At 41.4% G+C, this 22,664-nt stretch overlaps 2 protein-coding genes across 2 annotated transcripts in view; one reads left to right on the forward strand and one right to left on the reverse strand.

Moving 5' to 3' along the window:
- Window positions 1–12,426: 12,426 nt before the first annotated feature.
- Window positions 12,427–17,538, forward strand: igfbp3 (insulin-like growth factor binding protein 3). The gene is made up of 4 exons (XM_068011315.1): window positions 12,427–12,999; window positions 14,131–14,351; window positions 14,846–14,965; window positions 16,802–17,538. Exons 1-4 carry the CDS (start codon window positions 12,657–12,659, stop codon window positions 16,919–16,921), a joined length of 804 nt encoding a protein of 267 aa, XP_067867416.1. The 5' UTR covers window positions 12,427–12,656; the 3' UTR covers window positions 16,922–17,538.
- The window catches only part of LOC137347149 (insulin-like growth factor-binding protein 4), a 120,220-nt gene continuing 115,043 nt past the window's right edge, over window positions 17,488–22,664 (reverse strand). Inside the window, exon 4 of the mRNA XM_068011301.1 lies at window positions 17,488–21,012. Within this exon, the coding sequence (XP_067867402.1) occupies window positions 20,860–21,012 (153 nt within the window). The 3' untranslated portion in view covers window positions 17,488–20,859. The remainder of the gene's footprint in view (window positions 21,013–22,664) is intronic.

Below are 22,664 nucleotides of genomic sequence, written 5' to 3' on the forward strand. Positions count from 1 at the left end.
ACCTTCCTTGTCTTTTTTTGTTTTAAATAGGTAATTTTCATGGTTTGTTGCAACACCGTGAAATTTGCAATTTAAATTCATGAAATCGTGAAATTCACGATTCTTAAAAAGCTGTGACCCTGTAATTTGTAAAATTTGACCGTGAATTTGGTAAACAATGCCCAAATAATAGGGCTGGCAGAGTTTCCTCCCTCATCTCTGAATTACAACTGCTGACTACTCGTTTGTAAGTACTAAGTGGATGATTGAAAGTTGCATTTCTCCCCCTATGTCTTTTGAATATAAAAGCCATTCGGCCTAAAAAGGGACACCCTGTAGTCCATTAATTCTCACATTTTGGCATCTAATTGTATTTAAGCTAATACCAATGTTTTTTTTTCTGTATTGCCTTGCTGGGTGTGTTACTCCAAACACTTAACATGTTTTGCCTTTGAAATTAATCTATGAGATAATAAACGCAAGTACTAACCATTCATTTAAAATTCTTCTATCCACTATTTTACCTGAAACATTGACCTTTTTAAAATCAAAGGGTAATATCTCTGCAAAAGCAGGAAGTGAGATTTATTTCAGATCAACTCATACCTTGTATTTCATGGAGCACATTGAGGGTTTTTGAGCAATTAGGTTTTTCCTGTATGTCCTAAATTTATTTTGCACAATTCCCATTTTAAATCATAGAATGATACAGCAAAGAAGGAGGCCATTAGGCACATTGTGCCTGTGCCAGCTCTTTTCTAGAGCTATCCAATTAACCCCATTAACCTGCTTTTTCCCCACAGCCCTATATTTTTCCCCCATCAAGTATTTATTTTGAATGTTACGGTTGAATCAACTTCCACCACCCTTTCAAGCAGTGCATTTCACATCACAATACCTCACTGTGTGAAAAAAGGTTTCCTTGTGTCACCTCTGATTCTTTTGTCAATCGTTTAAATCTGTGTCTTCCACCAATCCTTCTGCCACTGAAAGTAGTTTCTCTTTTTTGTATCCTATCAAAACCATTCAAGATTTTTTGAACACCTCTGTCAAATTTTCTTTTTCACATTCTCTGCTTCTCCAGTCCCTCCACATAACTGATGTCCCTCATTCCTGGTACCATTCTAGCAAATCTCCTCTGCACCCTCTCCAAGAACTTGATATCCTTCCTAAAATGCAGTGCCCAGAATTGAGCACAATACTGAGGCCTAACTAGTGTTTTATAAATGTTTAGCATAGCTTCTTTGCTTTTGTTCTCCATGCCTTTATTAATAAAGCCAAGGATCTCATATGCTTTTTCAACAGAATTCTCAACTTGTCCCGCCACCTTCAAAGATTTGTGTACATACACCCCCAGCTGCCTCGGTTCCTGAATCCCCTTTAAAATTGAATCATTTCATTCATATTGCCTCATCTTACTTTTCCTATTAAAATGTATCACTTCACACTTCTCAGCTGCCACGTGTCTGCCAATTTTGCCAGTCAGTGTGTGACCTCCTGAACTCTATTATCATTGTTTACTATATTCCTGAGTTTTGCAACATCTCTAAAATTTGAAAGTACGCCCTGTATACCCAAGTTCAAATCATTAATATATATCAAGCCAAAAGACTTGCAGGTTGGTAGGTAAATTGGCCATTATAAATTGCCCCTAGTATAGGTAGGTGGTAGGGAAATATAGGGACAGGTGGGGATGTGGTAGGAATATGGGATTACTGTAGGATTAGTATAAATGGGTGGTTGATGGTCGGCACAGACTCGGTGGGCCGAAGGGCCTGTTTCAGTGCTGTATCTCTAAACTAAACTAAATGCAGTGATCCTAATACCAACCCATAGGGAAGACCAGTGTACTTCCCTCCAGTCTGAAAGACAACAGTTCACCACTGCTCTCTGCTTTCTATTCCTTAGATAATTTTGTATCCATGCTGTTACTGTTCCTTTAATCCTAGGGCTTTAATTTTGCAAATAAATCTATTATGTGGTACTTTAACAAACACTTTTTGAAAGCCCATATATACATCAACTGCATTGCCGTCATCAACATTTCTATTACTTCCTCAAAGAACTCAATCAAGTTAGTCAAACATGATTTGCCTTTAACAAATCCATGCTGAATTTCATTTATTTGCCCATACTTTTCCAAATGCTAATTAATTTTGTCCCAGGTTATTGTCTCCTACTTTTTATATCCTACTTAATAATCTGGATTTGCCATACCTATGCAATGTACTATTTCATCTATTTCCACGAGAGACCCTCATATCCTCCTTCTTTGTAGGTTATACAATTAGCTTTTAGGACATGATAAAGCACTAGGCAGCTTGTGTTTTAGAATGGGCAGCAGAGTGTTTTTAGAGATTGAACTGTTATGTTCCTTTTTGCTGACATTTAGCTCAGAATGAAATGACCTTCTTCAGAGGCTGATAACCAAAGTTAGCTATTCTTTTGAAGTCAGAAACCTGGCACCCGGTATTAAACCAAGACTCTATAAGTTTTCATACCTACCATCCTCCCAGTGGCATTTCAAACTTTCTGATGCTTCTCATTCTGACTTAGATCAAAAAGCCATCATGGCAACATCAGTGGGAGACAGATAGAAAATTAAACTGCGGGTGACTTAAAACAATTTAGACATACTCCTCTGCAGGAATAATTTTAAAGCTGATTGAGGTTACATTCGTTCAAAGAGCCTTACTAAGTTCTCTAACTTTGCTAGAGGCAAAGCTGGTTTGTGGCATACAGAGATTACATATCAAAATAACAATCACATTTGTGTCAGAAACCTATAAACCCCGTTCATACAGTGACACTCTCTAGGAGGCCCTTGCGAAACTATCTAGGTGAAGCACCGTTAGGCAGGTTATGTGTAAAAAACACGTACCTCAAAGTTTAGATGTCACTCGAAATCAAATTCATGACTTAATAAAATACACTATTTTGAAGATTCTTTTGTTTGTGCAGGTGTTTTACACAAATTGCATTCTGAGACATAGAGTCATAGAGTCGTACAGCATAGAAACAGGCCCTTTGGCCCACCGCGTCCATGCCGACCATAATGCCTATCTATACTAATCCCACCTGCCTGCATGAATTCCATATCCCTCTATGCCTTGCTCATTCAAGTACCTGTCCAGATGCCTCTTAAATGTTACTACTGTTCCTGCCTCCACAGGCAGCTTATTCCAGATACCCTCTATTCTTTGTGTGAAAAATTTACCCCTTTGATCCCCTTTAAACCTCCTCCCTCTCACCTTAAATCTATGCCCTCTAGTTTTAGTCACCCCTACCATGGCAAACAGACTCTATCTACCCTATCTATGCCTCTCATAATTTTATATACCTCTATCATGTCCCCTCTCAGTCTCCTTCGTTCAGGGAAAACAAACCCAGCCTATCCAATCTCTCTTTATAACTCAAGCCCTCCAACATCCAGGCAACATCCTTGTGAATCTTTTCTGTACCCTCTCTAGCTTAATCACATCTTTCCTGTGGTGCGGCGACCAGAACTGCACACAGTACTCCAAATGCGGCCTAACCAACGTTATGTACAACTGTAACATGACGTTCCAACTCTTGTACTCAATGCCTCAGCCTTTGAAGGCAAGCATGCCATACGCCTTCTTCACCAACCTGTCTACCTGTGTTGCCACTTTCAGGGAACTATGTACTTGCACCCAAAGGTCTCTCTGCTCAACAACACTTCCCAGGGCCCTGTCATTCACTGTATATGTCCTGCCCTGGTTTAACTTCCCAAAATGCTTCACTTCGCACTTGTCTGCATTAAATGCCTATCCCTTGTCCACTTTCCCAGTTTATCTATATCCTGTTGTAACCTTAGACAACCTTCTTCACTGTCCACTGTACCACCAATTTTGGTGTCATCTGCAAACTTACTAAACATGCCCCTTACATTCACATCCAAGTCATTAATGTCAAACAACAGAGGGCCCAGCAGCGATCCCAATCTTAAGTGATCTTAAGTGATGCCCATGAAGGTCGTCAGCGGATGATATCCTCTAAGATAGAGGAACTAAAGCTAACTGATAGTTTTGTTCATTTAATTAGCATTCAACTCAAATGCTAAATGAATAATCATAACACCGTATTTATCACACGCACATATGTAGCTTCATAACCCCCCACAGATCAAAGATTAGGGTTATCCCTATTCGCTCAATCCCTTTCAATATTTTTCCAACGGAAATAAATGGCAATCGGAAATCACAGTTAATTACAGAATGTGTTGTTCTTGACTTTTTTTGTCCTTACTCCAATGGGGAACATCTGTATGCAATCGAAACTGCAAGATCATTTAAACGATATTGAATGATACAGAAAGCGCATTTCTGTATATTTAACGTGATCGTCGTATCATAACTTCCGACAGTTTGATTTAGTTCTTGCGTAACAACCATAGCAGTGGGAAGATTGTCTTCGTTGGGCACGTGATTTCCAATTTACGTCTTTTTATGGCCTATCTGTGGCCGGACGCATCCTGGTTTTTGTTCATTTCGAGTAAAAAATGACTTTGTATCGGAAGAGTCGGGCGCTCACGCCCACTGCTGTTCACGTCAATAGCACTCTATGAAAAAAATACATGTAGTCCATGTGACAGAGGAAATGGGGAGACGTGTCATCTAACAGCAAACCGCTTGCCCTGAGGTTACGAAACGAACATTTCTAATCCTTCTCCTCATTTGACCTTCGGCTGAGTCATCAAAAACTGCTCCCCAACCGCAACAGCAGACAGTTAGGAGAGAGACACTGGTTAAGCAGGAAACAGCATCATTTACCGGGAATGTTAACAAATGCAACGTGCAGCAAACAATGCAGAAACTGAATTCATAACCAAGTGGTCAGCTCCTTACAAGATCGACCTATTTAGCAGAAATCACTGTACTATTTTTAAAGAGTCCAGTAAAGATTCAACTATTAAATATTAAAATAGATTAAGCAACTAGGTTACCAATGAATTGATATCATTCAGGGTGGCCTTCTTTAAAATAACTGAGGCTCACCAGAAAGGGTTTCTTTCAATCTGTTAAAAGAGGTTGTCATCTTGCTTGTATACATGTATGTGGTGATGTAGGATGTCTACATTTGTAGTTGCCTTTACTGAAAATAAGGCGACCTACGAGTCCAAAGTTAATTTAACACGTAAGCTAAACTTTCAAACATTTGCAATAAATTGTGCGACTTTCGCACGCGTACTCCTTCAAATAGAACAATCTGGTGTGCAAACATGTTGAATATCTGACATCGATCTATATCATCTCAAATCAGATTACATAGAATTACATAGAATTAACAGCAGAGAAACAGGTCATTAGGCCCAATAGGTCCATGCTAGAGTGTATGTTCCATAGGAACCTCCTCCCAATCTTCATCTAACCCCATCAACATATCCTTCTATTTCTTTCTCCCTCAGTTGCTAATCTAGCTCCCCGTTAAAACCACCTATGCTCCTCATCTCAATTACTCCTTCTGGTACCGAGCTCCACATTCTAACCGTGATTGGATTCAAGTATGGATTGTCAGGTTCTCTGCTGGAGGGAAATGGAGTACAAAGAAACAAAATATAATTTAAATATCACTAACTGAGTTTTAAGTGACCAATTGTAATAATTGTTTAAAACAAACGCATTCGGTCATTCACTCAGTTTAGCGTTAACCCATTCGCGTTCCTGTGAACAAACAACGTTAATGGGTTATAATATTTAAAAGAACATTTGGTTATTCTATAAAAGGGTCAAATTAAATCAAAAATAGCTTTTTAAATGCAACATCAAACGTGAATCAGAACCCAACTCCATTTGATTCAACAATGCTATAAATAAATCTTTCTCACATTTAAAAGAAAAATGGAAATGCACAAGTCTGTCAGCATCTATACAGAGAAGATTCAGGTTAACGTTTTAGATGTAGACCCTTGTGCAGGAGTGCTTTCTCGCAAAATAATCTACTACGAAATTTGGTAATAATACTTGGTGAGAGCTAAAAGAAAAAACAACCGGCGATATTAAACAGTACAAGAGCGATACACATCCAAATCCCAGATAAAAGGCCGTTGTTCTTGAAACTCAAAAATCCAGATTGATTTTGAATTTTGAAGTAACCAAATACTGGCCATTTTTGTCCATTATTCGTGCAGGCAGTTTCAGGGCGCAACTATTTAAAGTAGTGCCACTTTTGTGTTGTCTCAAAGGAGTTTGCCCTTTCTCTTCACAAAGGATAACGCAAAAATGACAGGCCCGAGCTGACTCCAGGGCACAGCGATGTAAGACTCCCCTCAGGAGGCAGCCTCACACTGATTGGACAAGACACCTGATGGAGTATAACGCCAATAGATATAGAAAATAGTCAGGATTTTATATATATATAGAGAGAGAGAGAGGGAGAGAGAGTAAAGCTGCCACTTCTGCCTGCAAAATGTACCTCACTGCAGCAAAGTTCTTCACATGCTGTCTGCAAGTACTTATGTGTAGAGCACTCTGCTGGTCATCAGAGTGCGGTTCCAGCCATGAGTCGCGGTTGAAATTGTTTTTCTAATTCAACCTGAGACGGGTACCACTGTCTAAGTGGAAGGGGTATATTGTCTTCGCTTCCTATCTGTAATCAAGCAGTTATCAAGAATTGCCTTCCCTTGTATGTTATGGACAGGATAGATTACAATTTAGGTGAGAACTCCAGCAATGCTGAAGGAAAAGTGCAAAACTTCAAAAGCTTGCAAGCTCAGTTACGGAATTCACGGTGGGTATCAGCTGGTTGATGTTAATTCCACCTATAATAGATAGGGGACGTTGAAAGATGACAGTTTTCGATGTGTGCTTTAAGCTAAAGGAGGGTGGGGGCGACTAGTTAATGCAATATAACATCTAATTTGTTAAACATGTTTGTGCAATGATTTATTTTGAACTTTAAACAGCATCGGTTCCATTATGTAAAATGAAAACTGAATGCCAGACATGGCTTTAAGCCCAATGTATGTTTGACATGCTGGGGAAATTTAAACAAATTGAGGAACACGGTCATCGTGAACATATGACAACCTACAATATCATAATTGAAACTCACTAAATCGCATACATATGTATAAACCCGGAACAAGAAATTCAATGAAATAAAAGTTCTTATCCTCTTTATCCGTCTTGCCATTTTGGTGTAATTATTATTGATATGATCGTTATTGATTCAACATTTTAAAGCCCTGCTATCTGTCCAAGTCAACATACCGAAGATAGCATCCAAAAATGAATTGGAAATGAGAGTTTTTACAGTCCACAGCGTTATCATTTAGACTTACAGATTACAAAGTTTATATTGAAACTTTTAAATGTACTCGAATCATTACTTTTCAATGATGGGGTATTTTAAAAAGTGACAGTCGCACAAGGCTGTACGATTAGACCACTTGTGCTGACACGGTGCCTTTATCATATAGAAAGAGAGAGAGATCACAGCAAAGCTATGACTGGAGTTCGGGAGCACGGCTATCGGATAGTTTTTGACAATTAAATGTTGAGAACGCGCGTTTGAAAGTTACAAGACGGAGGGCTTTGGGAAGCAAGTTCTAGGATGTAAATGCGGAGGATGTACAGACAAGGTTTACTAGACTAATACCTGGAATGGGCAGGCTGTCTAATGAGGAAAGATTGGACAGGCTAGGCTTGTATCCGCTGGAATTTAGAAGAGTAAGAGGCGACTTGATTGAAACGTCTAAGATCCTAAGGGGCTTTGACAGGGTGGATGTGGAAAGGATGTTTCCACTTGTGGGAGAATTTAGAACCTAGGAGTCACTGTATAAAAATAAGGGGTTGCCTAATTAAGACAGAGATGAGGAGAATTTTTTTTTCTCTCAGAGGTTCCTGAGTCTTTGGAATTCTCTTTCTCAAAAGTCCGTGGAATCAGAGTCTTTGAATATTTTTAAGCCAGAGGTAGATAGATTCTTGATAAGCAAAGGGGTGAAAAGTTGTCGGGGCTAGGTGGGAATGTGGAGTAATCAGTTCAGCCGTGAGCTTATTGAGTGGCAGAGCAGGCTTGAGGGGCCGAGGGGCCTACTCCTGCTCCTAATTCATATGTTCGTATGTAGAGTGCTGGGATGTAATGATTGACGATTTTGCCACAATAGTGCATGGGTGGTCTGTCTGAAGAATGGAGGGTGCGAGCTCGCACAGAGATGCAAAAGTTGCAGGTGGGTGTGAAACAAGGCCAGGGGGGAATTTGTGGAGAAGGAGGAGAATTCTGAAAGCAACAAGTGTGGAGAATCAGTCAGCAGTACAGGGATGATAGAGAAGCGGTTTTATGAGTTGAAGTTTGCATTGGGTCGAACTTGCAAGAACAACAAAGATGGCATTAGAGATGTTGAGCTCGGAGGTGACAAAGTCATGGATTAGAATGTCAGTGGGGGTGAGGCAGGGATGACGGCAGCCAATATTGAGGAGTTGGAAGTGTCTGTCTTCAAGAGTATCTCTGGCACCCTCATAAGCAAACAGGATAACAAGCTTATGCACTAAGTTCAAGCTGATCAGTATTCATGAAGGAGGATAGCACTTTCTGGCTTGAAGTTTTTGGTGATGGACAAAGATGATTGCTTCTCTCTTGCCATTTTTGAACTGGAGCCATGTTCACAGCTTGATGTTAGACAGGCAGTTGAACAGTACAGCAAATGTTGTGGACCAAGCCTGGTGGTAGAGAGGTAAAGCTGGGCATAGTTTTCATACATGTGGAAGCTGGTACCATACTTGCAGATGATGTTGTTGAATGCCAGAGGAGAGAGAAAAATTAATGATCTTAGTGAGCATTTGGCGAAAGAAGGATTGTTGAGTGATTAGGAGCTGCGAGTGGACAAATGCAAAATCATGGGTGTCATGGAGCAGATCTGTCTGGTGAAACTGGGAAGAGACATAAAAAAGAAAAACTTGCATTTTTATAATGTCATTCATGACCTCACGTCATTCCAAAGCACTTGACAGTGAAGTGTTTTTGAAGTATAGTCACTGTTGTAATGTAGGAAACATGACAACCAATTTTCACACAGTAAGGTCCCACAAGCAACAATGAGATAATGACCAAACAATCTGTCTTAGTGGTGTCAGTTGAGGAATAGATATTGGCCAGAACACTGAGAGAACTCCCTTGCTCTTCTTCGAATAGTGCCATCGCATCTTTTGCATCCATCCAGTGGAGAAGATACAACATGTAGTGGTGGAGCTGGGATAGGAAAGGTGCAGGAGAGGCATTGAGGGAAGTGGAAGCTGAGACATCTGAGCTTCTCCATTTTATTCTGTGACCATACTTAATGACCTACAGTGGCTCCAAGTTCCCCAATGGTTTAAAACATATAATTCCTGTCCTTGTCATTAAATTGCTTCATGACCTTACCCCTCCATATATTTGTTAGCCCTACAACCCCCCACAGTCTTCGTCCCACTGACTAAAGCCTCTTTTTCACACCCTCCTTCCTTCCACCAATAGTGGACATGCTGTCACCCCACAGCCTCGACCTCTGTCCCTAAACCTTTTCACATCTCCACATCCCTCTCCTGCTTTAAGACCCTCCTTAAAGCCCATCTTTTAACCAAGCATCCTATTATCTTCTTTGGCTTGAATCTGCTTCTCCTCACGTAAAACAGCTTTTTTCTACACACACACATATAAGATATTACTGTTATTCAGAAGTTTCAATTAAAATGAGCCTACATGATAAAGACAGATTGACAGAAAGGGCATCATTAATGAACAAGGCCCCGAATTTGTAGTCTCCTTGGAAAAATGGATGGATGCATAGAGAGATACAGCACTGAAACAGGCCCTTCAGCCCACCAAGTCTGTGCTGACCATCAACCACCCATTTATACTAATCCTACATTAATCCCATATTCCCTACCACATCCCCACCTTCCCTCAATTCCTCTACTACCTACCTACACTAGGGGCAATTTACAATGGCCAATTTACCTATCAACCTGCAAGTCTTTGGCTGTGAGAGGAAACCGGAGCACCCGGTGGAAACCCACAAGGTCACAGTTAGAACTTGCAAACTCCGCACAGGCCGTACCCAGAACCAAACCCGGGTCGCTGGAGCTGTGAGGCTTCGGTGCTAACCACTGTGCCACCCATGGAGTAAAAGCCCCCCAAACGCGAGTAAAAATCGAAAAAGAAAACTGTCGTCTCCTCCAATTTGAATTCGATTTATAGCCAGGGATCCTAATTATAAAGGAGCAGAGTTTTGGAATGCAATCCCTTAAACATTGGTAAAAAGCTTAGCATTGTGCCTAAAAGAAACGGAAATTGAGTTATTAAAGTCGTGGCAGTGTCAAAAAGTTAGAATCAGGTTTTTTTTGAAGTGAATGCTGAAACACGCAGCAGGTCAGGCAGCATCTGTGGAGAGGGAAGGTGGGACTGCCGCTTGAAGTCACTAACCCTTGGTCAGGGCTCCTGTCAGCTATTCATGGGGGTGGGAACAAGATGATGGATTTGACCAAGTAATCGGCCACATACAGATCACACCTACCGAACTTTGCATCAACAGCTGAGGTGGTTTTACATTTTGGAGAGACGTTATTAAGCTCTGACCTTGTCTGTTTTTTTTTTGAAATACTGAGATGTCGGGAGGTGAGATCGTCAAGCGACGGGAGATTGTTTCCATACCGACTTTCGGCGCTATGCTGGCGGGCCACTCTTGCCGCGCATGCTCTCGGCTGGCGCCGGGAGACCAGGCTGGAACAATAGGCTATGGATTGAGGCGGGGAGATCAGTTCAATGTACCAGAACCGGCACCGACACCGGCAGCAGTCTCCTTCTCCCTACAACCAACCGCAAATCCCCCCTGCCCACCTTTCACTTCCTTTCTGTCTTCACTCCCCTTCTTAAGTCACGCTCAATTAAACAAAGTCAATCTCGGTTAAAACAATTCATCACCAGCAGATTCATTTTTGGTTGTTAATCCATCCAAACCCGACTTTGTTTCTTTGTGTGTGAGGCCCTGGCAGCGAACATGTGTAAAAGTAGCACCACAAAGACTCGAAAATAGCCATTTTTTAATGAACACAAACATTAATGGTGCATCGCTAATATTGTTATTTGATTGCGCTTTTAGCTCTATTCCGAACTGCATTGCGGTGCACATTTGGGTGATTAAGCCAAAGTGGGGGCAGCGTGCAGCAGTAATGTCTCTGAATGTCTTTGTATCCTTTCCCCTTGCTTGCTCAGGGTGTGCACGGTTGCTAGGACACGGTTTAAACAATCGCAGACTCGATGCCTGGGCTGTCCTGCTCGGGTTAAAGCGCACGCCAAGAGGCAGCAGACAACTTCAACCCTCCCCAAGCTGCACTTCGAGCAGCTTTCCGCAAATGCTTCACCTCTTTCCTTTTCTCATTTCCTTTTTTGGCCAAGAAACGTGGTGGTGGGGAGGGGGGGGGGGGAAGCTGAAACAGGTTTACATAAAACATAAAATCCCAACGTGCTTAAATAAAACGACATTTAAAAACCGAATGCGTGCCAGATTTTGCGGGGTGAAATGGGGCGGGGGGTGGCGGGTAGGTGGTGGTAGAGGAGATACACATTTTTAAACTTGTGGAACTGATTTGCAGGTATCTACTGCACAGAATGTATCCTAGACCGAACCTGAAACCAAGAGGCAACATTTCTCAAAAATCTCAAAATGTTACACTAAACTTGAAGCTGTTCTATTCCTGCCTTCCGTCCTCTCAACAAGTAGAGCTGCCGGTCGCTTCGCAGCGACCTTGCTTCTTCAGAACAAATGGGTTTCAGCTATCTCCTAAAGCACAGGAGGCGGACGTGCGGCGGAAGGTGTAAGAAATCGCTGTCAGTTTTGACCTCAGCAAGTTAGAATCATCTGGTTTTTGGTGAGGGAGGCGCAACATGTGAGACCGTTCCGACGACTAAACATCTAACAATAGAAGTCATCGGTGCAGAATCATTTCATTTGTCTCAGGTGAATGAAAGTCGAAGTTACAAGAAGCCTTTCCGCCTGACTGAGAACAGTCTCCATCTATCATTTGCAAAATGATCAACTTTAATCATCAATTTTGGCGCAGGTCACACTTTAGTATAGTGTAGTCGGATGGACGCCTTTTCTTAGTTTAAAACAATGATTTAATCTGTTATAAACTGACGATCTCTCAGTGACAAAAAGGTTATGTGGCACCCTGCAACTTGAATAGCCCAAGCTGTTGTCCGAGCCCAGCATGATACTGGCATTGATTATTCGTGTTCCGGGGTGGCAGTCACTTCGGCGGCTTGTGGAAAGAGAAAAGAAGCCGGTTTAGTATGGGATGGGGAGGGAGAAAAGGGGTAAAACAATTGCCCCGCCCCGAAAACTGTATCAGCAAATAACCAACTGCGTAAATCCAATGGGAGGCGAGTGAATTATTCATATTCCGGGGGCGGGATCTCTCCTTTCTTGATATAAGAGAACCTGCATTCGCTCCTGGTTTCTCGGAGTCGAAGAAAGTGCGAGCGGGTAAAGTTCATTTTAAAAGAAAAGTAAAATAAGAAAAAGGAAACTTTCCTACAAGTTCGGTCTGAATTCCGCGGAGCAGCAAACTTGTTTTTTCCCCTTTCGATTTTTGTAAAAAAATATTTTTTTTTGTGAGAAGCTCTTCCCAGAGACGTGAACCCGCGGCGTTCGCTCGGCAAGACTGTGTTAATAAACCATGGTGTACGCGCTGTGTGTGCTGGCCGTGGCGGCGGTGAGTGTCAAGTTAGCCGCCTCTCTGGGACCTGTCGTCCGCTGCGAGCCGTGCGACGCCCGGGCGCTGGCGCAATGCAAACCGCTGCAGGGCGACTGCCAGCCGGTGAGGGAGCCGGGCTGCGGCTGCTGCATGACCTGCGCCCTCCGCCAGGGGCAGCAGTGCGGCGTGTACACGGAGCGTTGCGCCTCCGGCTTCACCTGTCTGCCCCAGGCGAGCGAAAGCAGACCGTTGCAGGCACTGTTGGAGGGGAAGGGGCTCTGCACTAACCAGACGGCGAAACTCCGCATCCTCCTGACCGCTGCAGGTACAGAATCATGCATTTTACAGGGCGAAAGTTTACTTATTAGTAGTTTATTTCCGATTTCCAGCAGATGCAGTAATTTCCTTTTTGTTAATGACACCATTTTCAAGAACTGTTTTAGATTTTGGTGCTTAATGGAGTAAAAGTTGCTTCTCTTAGGAGATAAGCACATCAGTAACTATACATGGAGATGTAATTTAATTCTTATTTCATTAAAAAAAATGTGTATTGAAGTGGAGGAGTCCAGTGGTTGCATCATTGCTGCGTTTGAATGGTTGCAACTTAACTGATGCTAAGTTTATATTCTTTACTCGCTAGGAAGCGGGTGTTGACCCGAGCACTGTTTAAACAGTAGCTTCACTGTTGGAGTTGGGAGAAATGGCAACATTGCCTCTTTATGTTTTAAACAAGGTAGTGTGCTTGGCCCTTTCGTCGGGGTGAGCAACGACGTTGCATTGGTAGTAACTTTTTAAAAGTTAATTTCTGTCTTGAATTACTTCAATTGTACTTTTAGTAGCTGAATAAATATATACAATGTATTGAACTTTCGGTTTAGATGTGTTTTAACGTCTGTTTTGAAAGAAGTCGCTTGCTTATACATGTGGAATAGAGCTGCAGCACGTATTTCGTGCTGACACTGGTGTTGCTCTTAAATTCTTAAAGCTTCGTTCTGTGTATATTTGGTTACGGCAGTGATACTAATAGTACAACAGTGCAAAATGAATTAAAAATTTTTATTACTGAAAAGATAGGGATAAGAATTAATTACAATTTCCAGTTCTCACCGGGGCACAATTTTGTGGCTTTAGTAACGTTGCTAACAGATATTTGGTTTATTGGAGTGAGCATGTATTTTGGCGATGCTAACTCACCACCATCTGGTGCTTTTTTTTTGGCGATCTCTTTAAAAGCCTTGCAAGGATAGACTGACGACTGGAATCAACGGAAGTATGGTGAAGTTACATCATTTTGTACTCTTCGCTGTTTCACACCCCCCCCCCCCCCCCCCCCCACAAACACACACACACACTCCTCAGTTTGGTTTTCATGCAGCTTCTGCATTAAAAAAAGACTTTTGTTCCATAGGATTTTTGAACCAAGCTTTACTGATGTGACTCCAATATTTACATTTAGGAAATGCCAACCGTTCAGAGGAAGAAAGGAATGCCAGTAACTCCGGGAATGAGTGGAGTCCCAACACACACCGAATGCAAGAGAGTAAAACTCATCAACAGCACAATAAGCTGTTGCAGAAAGAAGCATCAAGAAAATCCCAGCTGTACAAAATTAACAATGAAGCAGAGAACACTGAAACTACCAACTTTTCTTCAGAAATTAAACATGACACAGAATATGTGAGTGAGCAGTGGGTCCCTCTCTTAAATTTATAAACATTTTGTAAGATTTGAATCTCCTGTTCAACAGGAAAGTCCCTCCAATTTGTGAAATCAAATGATGCACATGTACTACCTACCACAGAGAGCTAAGAATTCGTCTGACTCTATGTAGTGACTCCATAAATGCACTGAAGATTTCCACTGCAGCATTTCTACTTGAATCTTACACTTGTGTTTTTTTTATTCAGTGTGTTCACAATTGCACAAGAAATGCTGAACACAGAAAATCAACAAAAATGTATTTGAAATGTCACTAAACAAGCAACGATTGTAATTCTTATCCCAGTGCATCCAAACGTATTACAGTCTCAATGCATAAAATCTTGCTTAAAGAAATTCAAAATTTATATTTACTGTTTAGTTCAGAAGGACTGATTTTAATTTCACAAAATAAAGTTTATTTTTGTTGTGTATCAAAGATCATGAGATTTTTCTGTCAATATATTTATCAGGGTCCTTGTCGGAGAGAAATGGAAGACATCCTAAATAATCTGAAAGCTGTATCCATTCTGAGCCCCAGAGGTGTATACATTCCAAATTGTGACAAGAAAGGCTTCTACAAGAAAAAACAGGTTTGTGGATATCTCAGCCCCATTGCTGTGAGCTTTCCTTTTTTTGTTCCATTTGATAAATGTTTTCCTTCCTATTTATGTGTAAGATGCACTCACTGAAGTTGTCTCGCAAGAAAACAATGTTGTTCTATCCCTAACATATGTAAAGCATATGGATTACCAAGCAGATAATGTACTGGTTAACATGCAGAAACTCCTAGTAATTTCTTTGCTGCACCATTGAAGGGTCTGCAGTCCATTCCTGACGTTTTGCTCATAATTTAATATTCAAGACAAAAGGAAAGGTGTTACAATCAATTTGTTCTTGGGCATAGTTCATACACTTAACACTTTTTGTGAATTGTGCAAAAATAATACCCAACATTGATCTATTACTTACACCTAGGACTGACCTGAAATTTGTGCATGTTTTTGGGAAATATTGGGAGTGAGTGATTGTAGGTAGTGTGATCCTGTCATAACTGTCCCACCTCTTCTGTATCTGTAATGTTTGGTGTTTTGGCTCACTGAGGGGGTGGAAATGCAAGTTGCCATCTTTTCAGGTGACTAAGCATCCGTCACTTGCGATTAATCTTAATAACTTAAAATCTGTGACCATTGACCCAGTAGGATTTGCATTTTTGACACTTGTAATTTATGCCCCAAATTATTTTTGGATTAGAAGTAACCGTACAACTAATCTCTGTGGGAACCTTCTCAACTAGTAACTGCTGCTGGAAGCAAATGATGTACGAACATAGGAAGAGGAGTAGGCCCTTCACCCTCTTGAGCCTGTTCTGCCATTCAATTAGAATCTTTACTGATTTCTATCAACTCCATTTACCCACCTTGGTACCCCGTAATACCCTTTTCTAGCAAAAATGTGTCAACCTCAGTTTTGAGATTTTCGGTTGACTAGCCTCAGCACCTTTCTGAGGGAGAGATTTTGCAGCTTTCCACTCTTTTATCACATCAAGAATGAGGTTGACTCCCTCTGAACCTACAATTGCTGAATCATTCTATTATTTTTATGGTATATAGGCACTCTGCAACATGGAACACAGACTACAGCTTGGTGCTCAGGAAGGCTGTATTGTAATATTTCAACAAAACTAAATAGAAATGGAAAAGCAAAATACTGCAGATGCTGGAAATCTGAAATAAAAACAGAAAGTGCTGGAAATACTCAGCAGGTATGGCAGCATCTGTGGAGAGAAAAACAGAGATAACGTTTCAGGTCTGTAATCTGATGAAATGTCGCAGACCTGAAGCATTAACTCTGTTTCTTACCCCACAGATGCTGTCAGAGCTGCTGAGTAGTTCTGGCATTTTCTGTTTTTATAATTAGAAATGAATATCCCTCACCTTAGTATCAGGAGATAATGTTGACTGTGAAATCCACTTTAAACTTGCTAAAGTTCTAAGAATAAAAAACATTAGAAAGCATCAAGCAGAGACCTGTTACTGTGTTGCAAACTGCTAAGAGATCCAGTGCACTGTGACAGAAAACTAATTTAAGACAGAGGTCTGCCTACCCAACAGCATTGTACACCATTACCCCTTGAAGATATTTTGATGCGGCAGCTTCTGAAGTCTTGGAAAGAATGGCTGCTGTGCTGCAGCTACTGTTGTCGTAAGAAGCAGAATTGAGAAATGTGAGGCAAAGCTTTGCTAACAGTATGAATACTGTTCAGCATCCCTAACTCACTCAGTCAATAACATGGAAACCCAATAAAAACGGACCTTTTAATGACTATAACAAGTAATTTGGCTGTTAATTACTGTATTTTGTTTAAAGGGAAAATGGCATTATAGTTTTTTAAAACATTTTTGACTTTTTTCTCCTCTTTATCACAGTGCCGATCTTCGAAAGGCAGGAAGCGAGGTCTCTGCTGGTGTGTGGATAAATATGGCACTCGGCTGCCCAGCTATGACAGAAATGGGGAATTGCGCTGTTACAGCTTTGAGAGTAAGTGAGGAAGCCTGCAGCTCCTGTGGACTCTGTATGTAGGTGAGAGAGAAAGAGAATGAGCAAGAGACACTGATCAATCAGAGACCTCAGAGCAACTGGCAGTAGGCATGGACTGCCTCTGTTCTAGAGCTGTGAGTTCTGCTGCCAGCTTAGGTTGGGAAAGGGGGCTTTCTTCAGCCCAGATGATGCAGTTCTACCCTGCCACATATTCTTCCAGCTCCCTGAAAGAGTGGGAGTTTTTTAATTCCCAAGAAATCTGCACTATAGTATCAAGGAAAAGGCACTTCAGAAAGCAATCAGGGAATCTCCACTTGACTATTTAAAAACTGCCTGTGACCAATTTGAACCTGACAGACTTTGTGCTCTTATGTAAAAATATTAGTGTATGATGCTACATATTTTTAAATGTCTTGTTCTGCAGGTCTGAAACAGGAACCTAGCCTTCACGGGTAAAACTTTCTATAAAATTTAAAAAGGACTTTTGTTCTTTTTTAAAAAAGCTTTCATGTTACTAAAAAGTCATATGATTATTTTTCCTGAAATGAAATGAATATTCTGTTAGAATATGGTCTGTATTTAATATAATTATGTTTTTTAATAAACATTATTTAAACCGAATAAACATGAAGCATTATATTCTCTGCAGCAACAAGTCAGTAGCTTAATAAGTACCACAATATTACACAAATCAAAAATTCACTGAAGATATGTTGATTAATTGTGGATCAGAATTATGTAATGATTCTGTAAAATAAAATTTAGATGATGCAGTTGCATTAAAAGGACATATGCTACCATATAACAATTTTGATTGATTAAAAACAATTACAGTAAATGAGAAAATGTGAACAAATGTATGACTGCCATCTAGTGGTTACAGGCTATTAAGACATCATCAGAAAATCTAGCAGGTGCAGGACATCAAACTTCCTATATCACATTCTCCTGTCTTTACTGAACTAATATATTCAACACAATTATAATTGATTCTACACAAAAGTTCCAATCAGTAAAATAATACACTGTTATTTAATCTAATAACTGCTCCACTGCAAGCATTCTTTACTCATGAAAAGTTTAGTCACGTTTTCTTGTGTTATGATGGATTTGAATTCACCAATTTTGGTACAGGAAATATCACTACTTAAGCAAAAAAGAAAACAAGGCAGTAAATTTTGTTCCATTTATAACTGTTCAATACATAAAATGATGGTGAAAGTAAAAGTTGCTTAATTAAAGTTGTATTTTATTTCACTTATTCGTGCTAAGATGGTAAAAACAAAATGAGAATTACTTGATCAGAATTGACACCTGGCAAAGGTGACTCCTGAAGCAGTCGGGTGTCCACGATTTTAGCAGACTTGTTTGAAAAAAAACTCCTCGCTGGCAGAATGTTAGCTAAGTTCTCCCACTTCTGACTCAGTTAAACCTAGGGTTGAATTTTACTAGCCCTCTGATGTCTGGGGTTGTGGCGTTGGGGCCCAGAAAATTCTTCCGGGAAAGGCCCGCCACGACCTCCGATGCTGGGAAGGCCGCGCTACATACAGCCGCCGTTTGGAGTTCCGTGGCATGACACTGGTGGGGAGGGGGGAGGAGAACAGGGTAAACTGTTCCGATTGGGTGTAGGGCTGGTGGGAAGGGGTTGAGAGTCATAGGTGCTGACATTGGGAGGTGAAACTTCATCATTGAAAAAATTGGTTTTCCGGGGGGATAGGTTATTTTATTTATTGATAACTTTGGGGGGCTAGGGTGGAAAAGGGGATTGAAAGTTTCAGGAAAATTTTATTCCTCATTTCTGTGTGGTGGCACCTTTAAAAATTTAAATCTACCTGAAGGGCTTGAAGCCCTTTAAAAATGGCGTGGTGCCTGCATTGTGGCGCTGGACGCCGTTGCCGGGGACGGAGCAGCTGCCCCCTCTACATCAAGGGTTGCTGCTCCGCCCCTTCCATTTAAATGAGCCCCTGCGCAAAATATTACGGGGGCTCAGCGATGGCAGATCCGCGCGGGCAGAACACCGAGATCAGAGCATGCCACTGTGATTTGCGGCGCGCTCATAAAATTCAGCTCCTTGTGATGACCAAGGAGTTGCCGTATACTAACTGACCATTTCAGACAGTTTCATATGTTTTTTTATATTCAATATTCTGAAGATTGATTGATAATGGATTTTCTGCTGCTTTGCTACTGGTACGGAGCACAGTGATGTCTCAGCTTTATTTATGGCAGATATGTATGTGTCTGAACATTAGTTGAAGCAAAGCCACTTGTGGGAGGGCAGGGGAGCGGCGGCCCGCGAAAAAAATGGCGGCCCGCATTTGCGGGCCACTGTCGCCATTCCGCCTCGATCTTCCTCGTGGCGGCTTACAATAATATGCGTTGGGCCATCCCCCCAATCACGTGGAGGGGGTGGGGTCTCCAACACTGGCAATGGCGTCAGTTGCCCGTGCGTAGGTGCTGATGCCATTTATAAAGCCCAGCCGGCTAATTTAAATTTTTTAAGTTATACCCTCCCCCCACTGTACTGATTTAAATTTCAGCTGCCCCTTTCCCATCCCCGATAACAGTAAAATTCATTATTTGCCCTCTCCCTCCACAGCACTTACCTTCCACACTTTACCTTCTCCCTCCCCACCACCCCCAAGCTGAACAAAGTGCACAGGCCACCCCTTCCCATCATCCCCTACACTAATGATGTAAATTTGACCCATTCCCCACCTTCCACACTAAAAATCTTAAGTTCTCCCCTTCCCCACCATTGTAGTGCCTGCTTTTCCCAGATGGGAAAGTGAAGGCATGTGAGCACTGGCCGCTGCTCAGAAGATCGCGGCCCAATTGTTGATTAGAGTCAATTTTATTTAAATATATGCATTCTGCTAATATGAATATTTTAATCTGGGTCCCGTCACCCAGCAGCCGGTGGGGGGGTGGGTGAGGGGGTGCCATGGAGCTTCGCCACCGCCGGAACGTTCCTCTGGCCCCTCCACCGCCACGGAGTCCTATGCCCGGCCCTTTTGGGAAAGTGGGCATCAGGCTTTTACCTTTAGCTATGTGCTCAAAGTGCAAAGGGTCAACACTAATCCTTTTCATTACTTCAAAATTGTTAAAAACATAAGACAATAATGTAATTTTGCACCATAAGAATAAAATAATCATCTTGTGTTTGTTTTTAATTAACATTTAAATGTAGCATTAGATGATGAATGCATTTAGACAAAAAAGGTTCAGCACCAAATGAGTTCATTTTCTATATTAATACGAGATGTACCAAGTATTTTACATAGGTGTATGTTCAAGGTAAGAGCACAGATGTTACAATGCACATGATTGAAGTTTGGGCAGTTAACAAAAGCTATATGAACCTGAAGACATGTATCACCATGAAACACACTACTATGTTTCTGTTCTATAAAATATTGATGTCGAAAAATTGATTGGATGTATGATTTGAAGATGCTTTGATTCTGATGGAGGCAATGGTCAATTAACATTGGCAGAAATTCTGACTGTGGCATAGGACTTGAGCTTTATATTATTTTAAGGCCATGAGATCCATTATGGCAATACTAATGTGTTATAACCCTTGATTATACATATAGACTTGCAAAGTACCCAGTGACTTTTGAGATACTACTTTTTTTTCAACTGAGAGTAATCTAGTTATGTATTTTACACAACAGGATTATTCTCATGCATATTATCTAGTAGTGAACCAAAAGTGCAACTAGCAACAGTAGATTATTTCACTGGATAATTTATAAAGATGCTATCATCAATGTGATATTCTTTTTTTAAATGCAATCTTTAAACTAAAAAAAGCAGGAAATAAATAGCTTACATACATGAAAGATAACTGTAACCTTGCAGATATCACCTTCAAATGCTATGGTGTAACGTGTGAAAGAAAAGCAAAGATGTTAATGCCTCATCAGTTTCTTAAGACACTTCAGTTACTTTGGTCTGCTGATGATGAAACATGTCTGTCATGCCTGTGGCATTGGGGATCACCTTGCACTTCTGGAGAGCCAGGGATTCTCTTTCCATTCCAGCGAAAAACACACCAACACCTTCCACGCTGTCCATCCAGTGATGATTCACACTTTTAAAACATAAGTGCAGAATATTTATTGTCCACTTTGCATGATTTTTTATAAACATTTCAGCTGTTATTTGCAATGTGCAGAAAAAAAATCCCAATGTAACCATCCAAAATAATCATGCAAAACAGCATAATCTAACTTAGTGCTGCTGTGTGTAGCCTTGTTCAAAGGGAAGGCAGACTGAACAATCAGGTGTGGAGTATCAACACACCTGATTTGTGGCATTTGCAATTTTCTGCACAGAATAACCAGATCAATAGGAATTGGTCCTTGGGCCTGATCTGTATACTCAAGAGAGCTGCTGGCACTGATCAAGCCAACACAGGCAGATTTCCCTTTGGAAGAAATTAATATCAGGTTGTTCGTCTCACCAGCAATGACCTTCAGGTAAGTTCTGTTGGGGGTGGGGGTTCTGGGGGAGGGGTCATTGCGTCTCCTGTGGAGTCGGAAGAGCACTACCACTTATGGCTCCATAGGACAGTGTACTTTGAGAAAGAAAATCAAAAATTTACCTTTTGCCTGATGATTACAGGGGCCACTGAAGAATCATGAAAGGAGCAGGTCCAACGCCTGTCCAACTCATGTGGTGACCAGTTTGTGACCTTTAACAGGCATCTGGCCCTTACTTTACAAATGCATAAGCCTAACCATTGTTTTAGCTATCTGCTCACACCCGAAAAACAGTTATCAATTTGCACCCCATTGTGTAATCTCTTTCCTATACTGGTGGTACCAAATTAGAGGAATGGCAAACAGTGATGAAGACTAGAGGAGATTGCAGGAGATAGAGAGGCTGACCAAGTGGTAGATGCAGAAAATGTGAAATAGTACATTTTGGAAAAAAGTACAGTGAAAGTATACCCTAAATGGTAAGATTCTTAACAGTGATGGGCAGGTACAGAGAGATAGATACATAGATCTTGAGTCGGAAAGTAGTGGCTTCAAGATCCATTCTGGATTTATGGGCATAATCCAGGCTGACTCTTCGATGCAATACTAAAGGCGTAATATACTGTTGGAGATGCTATCTTTTACTTGAGACATTAAACTGAAGCAACATCTGCTTGTTTAATGGGGGTAAAGGCCCCATGACACTGTAGAGCAAGGGAGTTCTCTTGCCCTAGCCAAAATTTACCTCTCAGTCAACACAATCTGTTGCTCACGAGAGTGATGGAAGCAGAGAGAATCAATGATTTCAAAAGAAAATTGGATGGGCACTTGAAAGAAACTTGCAGGGCTAGGGAGATCGAGCGGGGGAGTGGGACTGACTGGATCGCTCCATGGAGGGCCGGCATAGACCCCATGTGCCAAAAAAGCCTCCTTAAAGACCATAAAAGACACTATGTCTGGAATGCCAAATGGCGGCAGTCCTGCCTGTGATGTCTGTGACTGCGCCGCTGCGATTATGTGGCAGGTGGCCATTTTGCATAATGGAGGCGGCTGTTCCCCCCCCAATCACGTGGCGGGGGCAGCATTGGAGACACTATTCACGGCGGCACCTGATGTTGGAGCAGGTGCTGACACTATCTTTGAAAAGGCTGCCAGCCCTGCATTTAGTCTCTCCAGGCATTGAGCAGTAGCTTATTAAATGAACACTTTTGGGGTTTGTAATAAATTTGTCACTCAGCAAGCAGCCCCATCCCCCCCCCTT

The sequence above is a fragment of the Heterodontus francisci genome, chromosome 2, assembly GCF_036365525.1.
Source record: "Heterodontus francisci isolate sHetFra1 chromosome 2, sHetFra1.hap1, whole genome shotgun sequence".
In the NCBI taxonomy this organism is placed as follows: Eukaryota; Metazoa; Chordata; class Chondrichthyes; order Heterodontiformes; family Heterodontidae; genus Heterodontus; species Heterodontus francisci.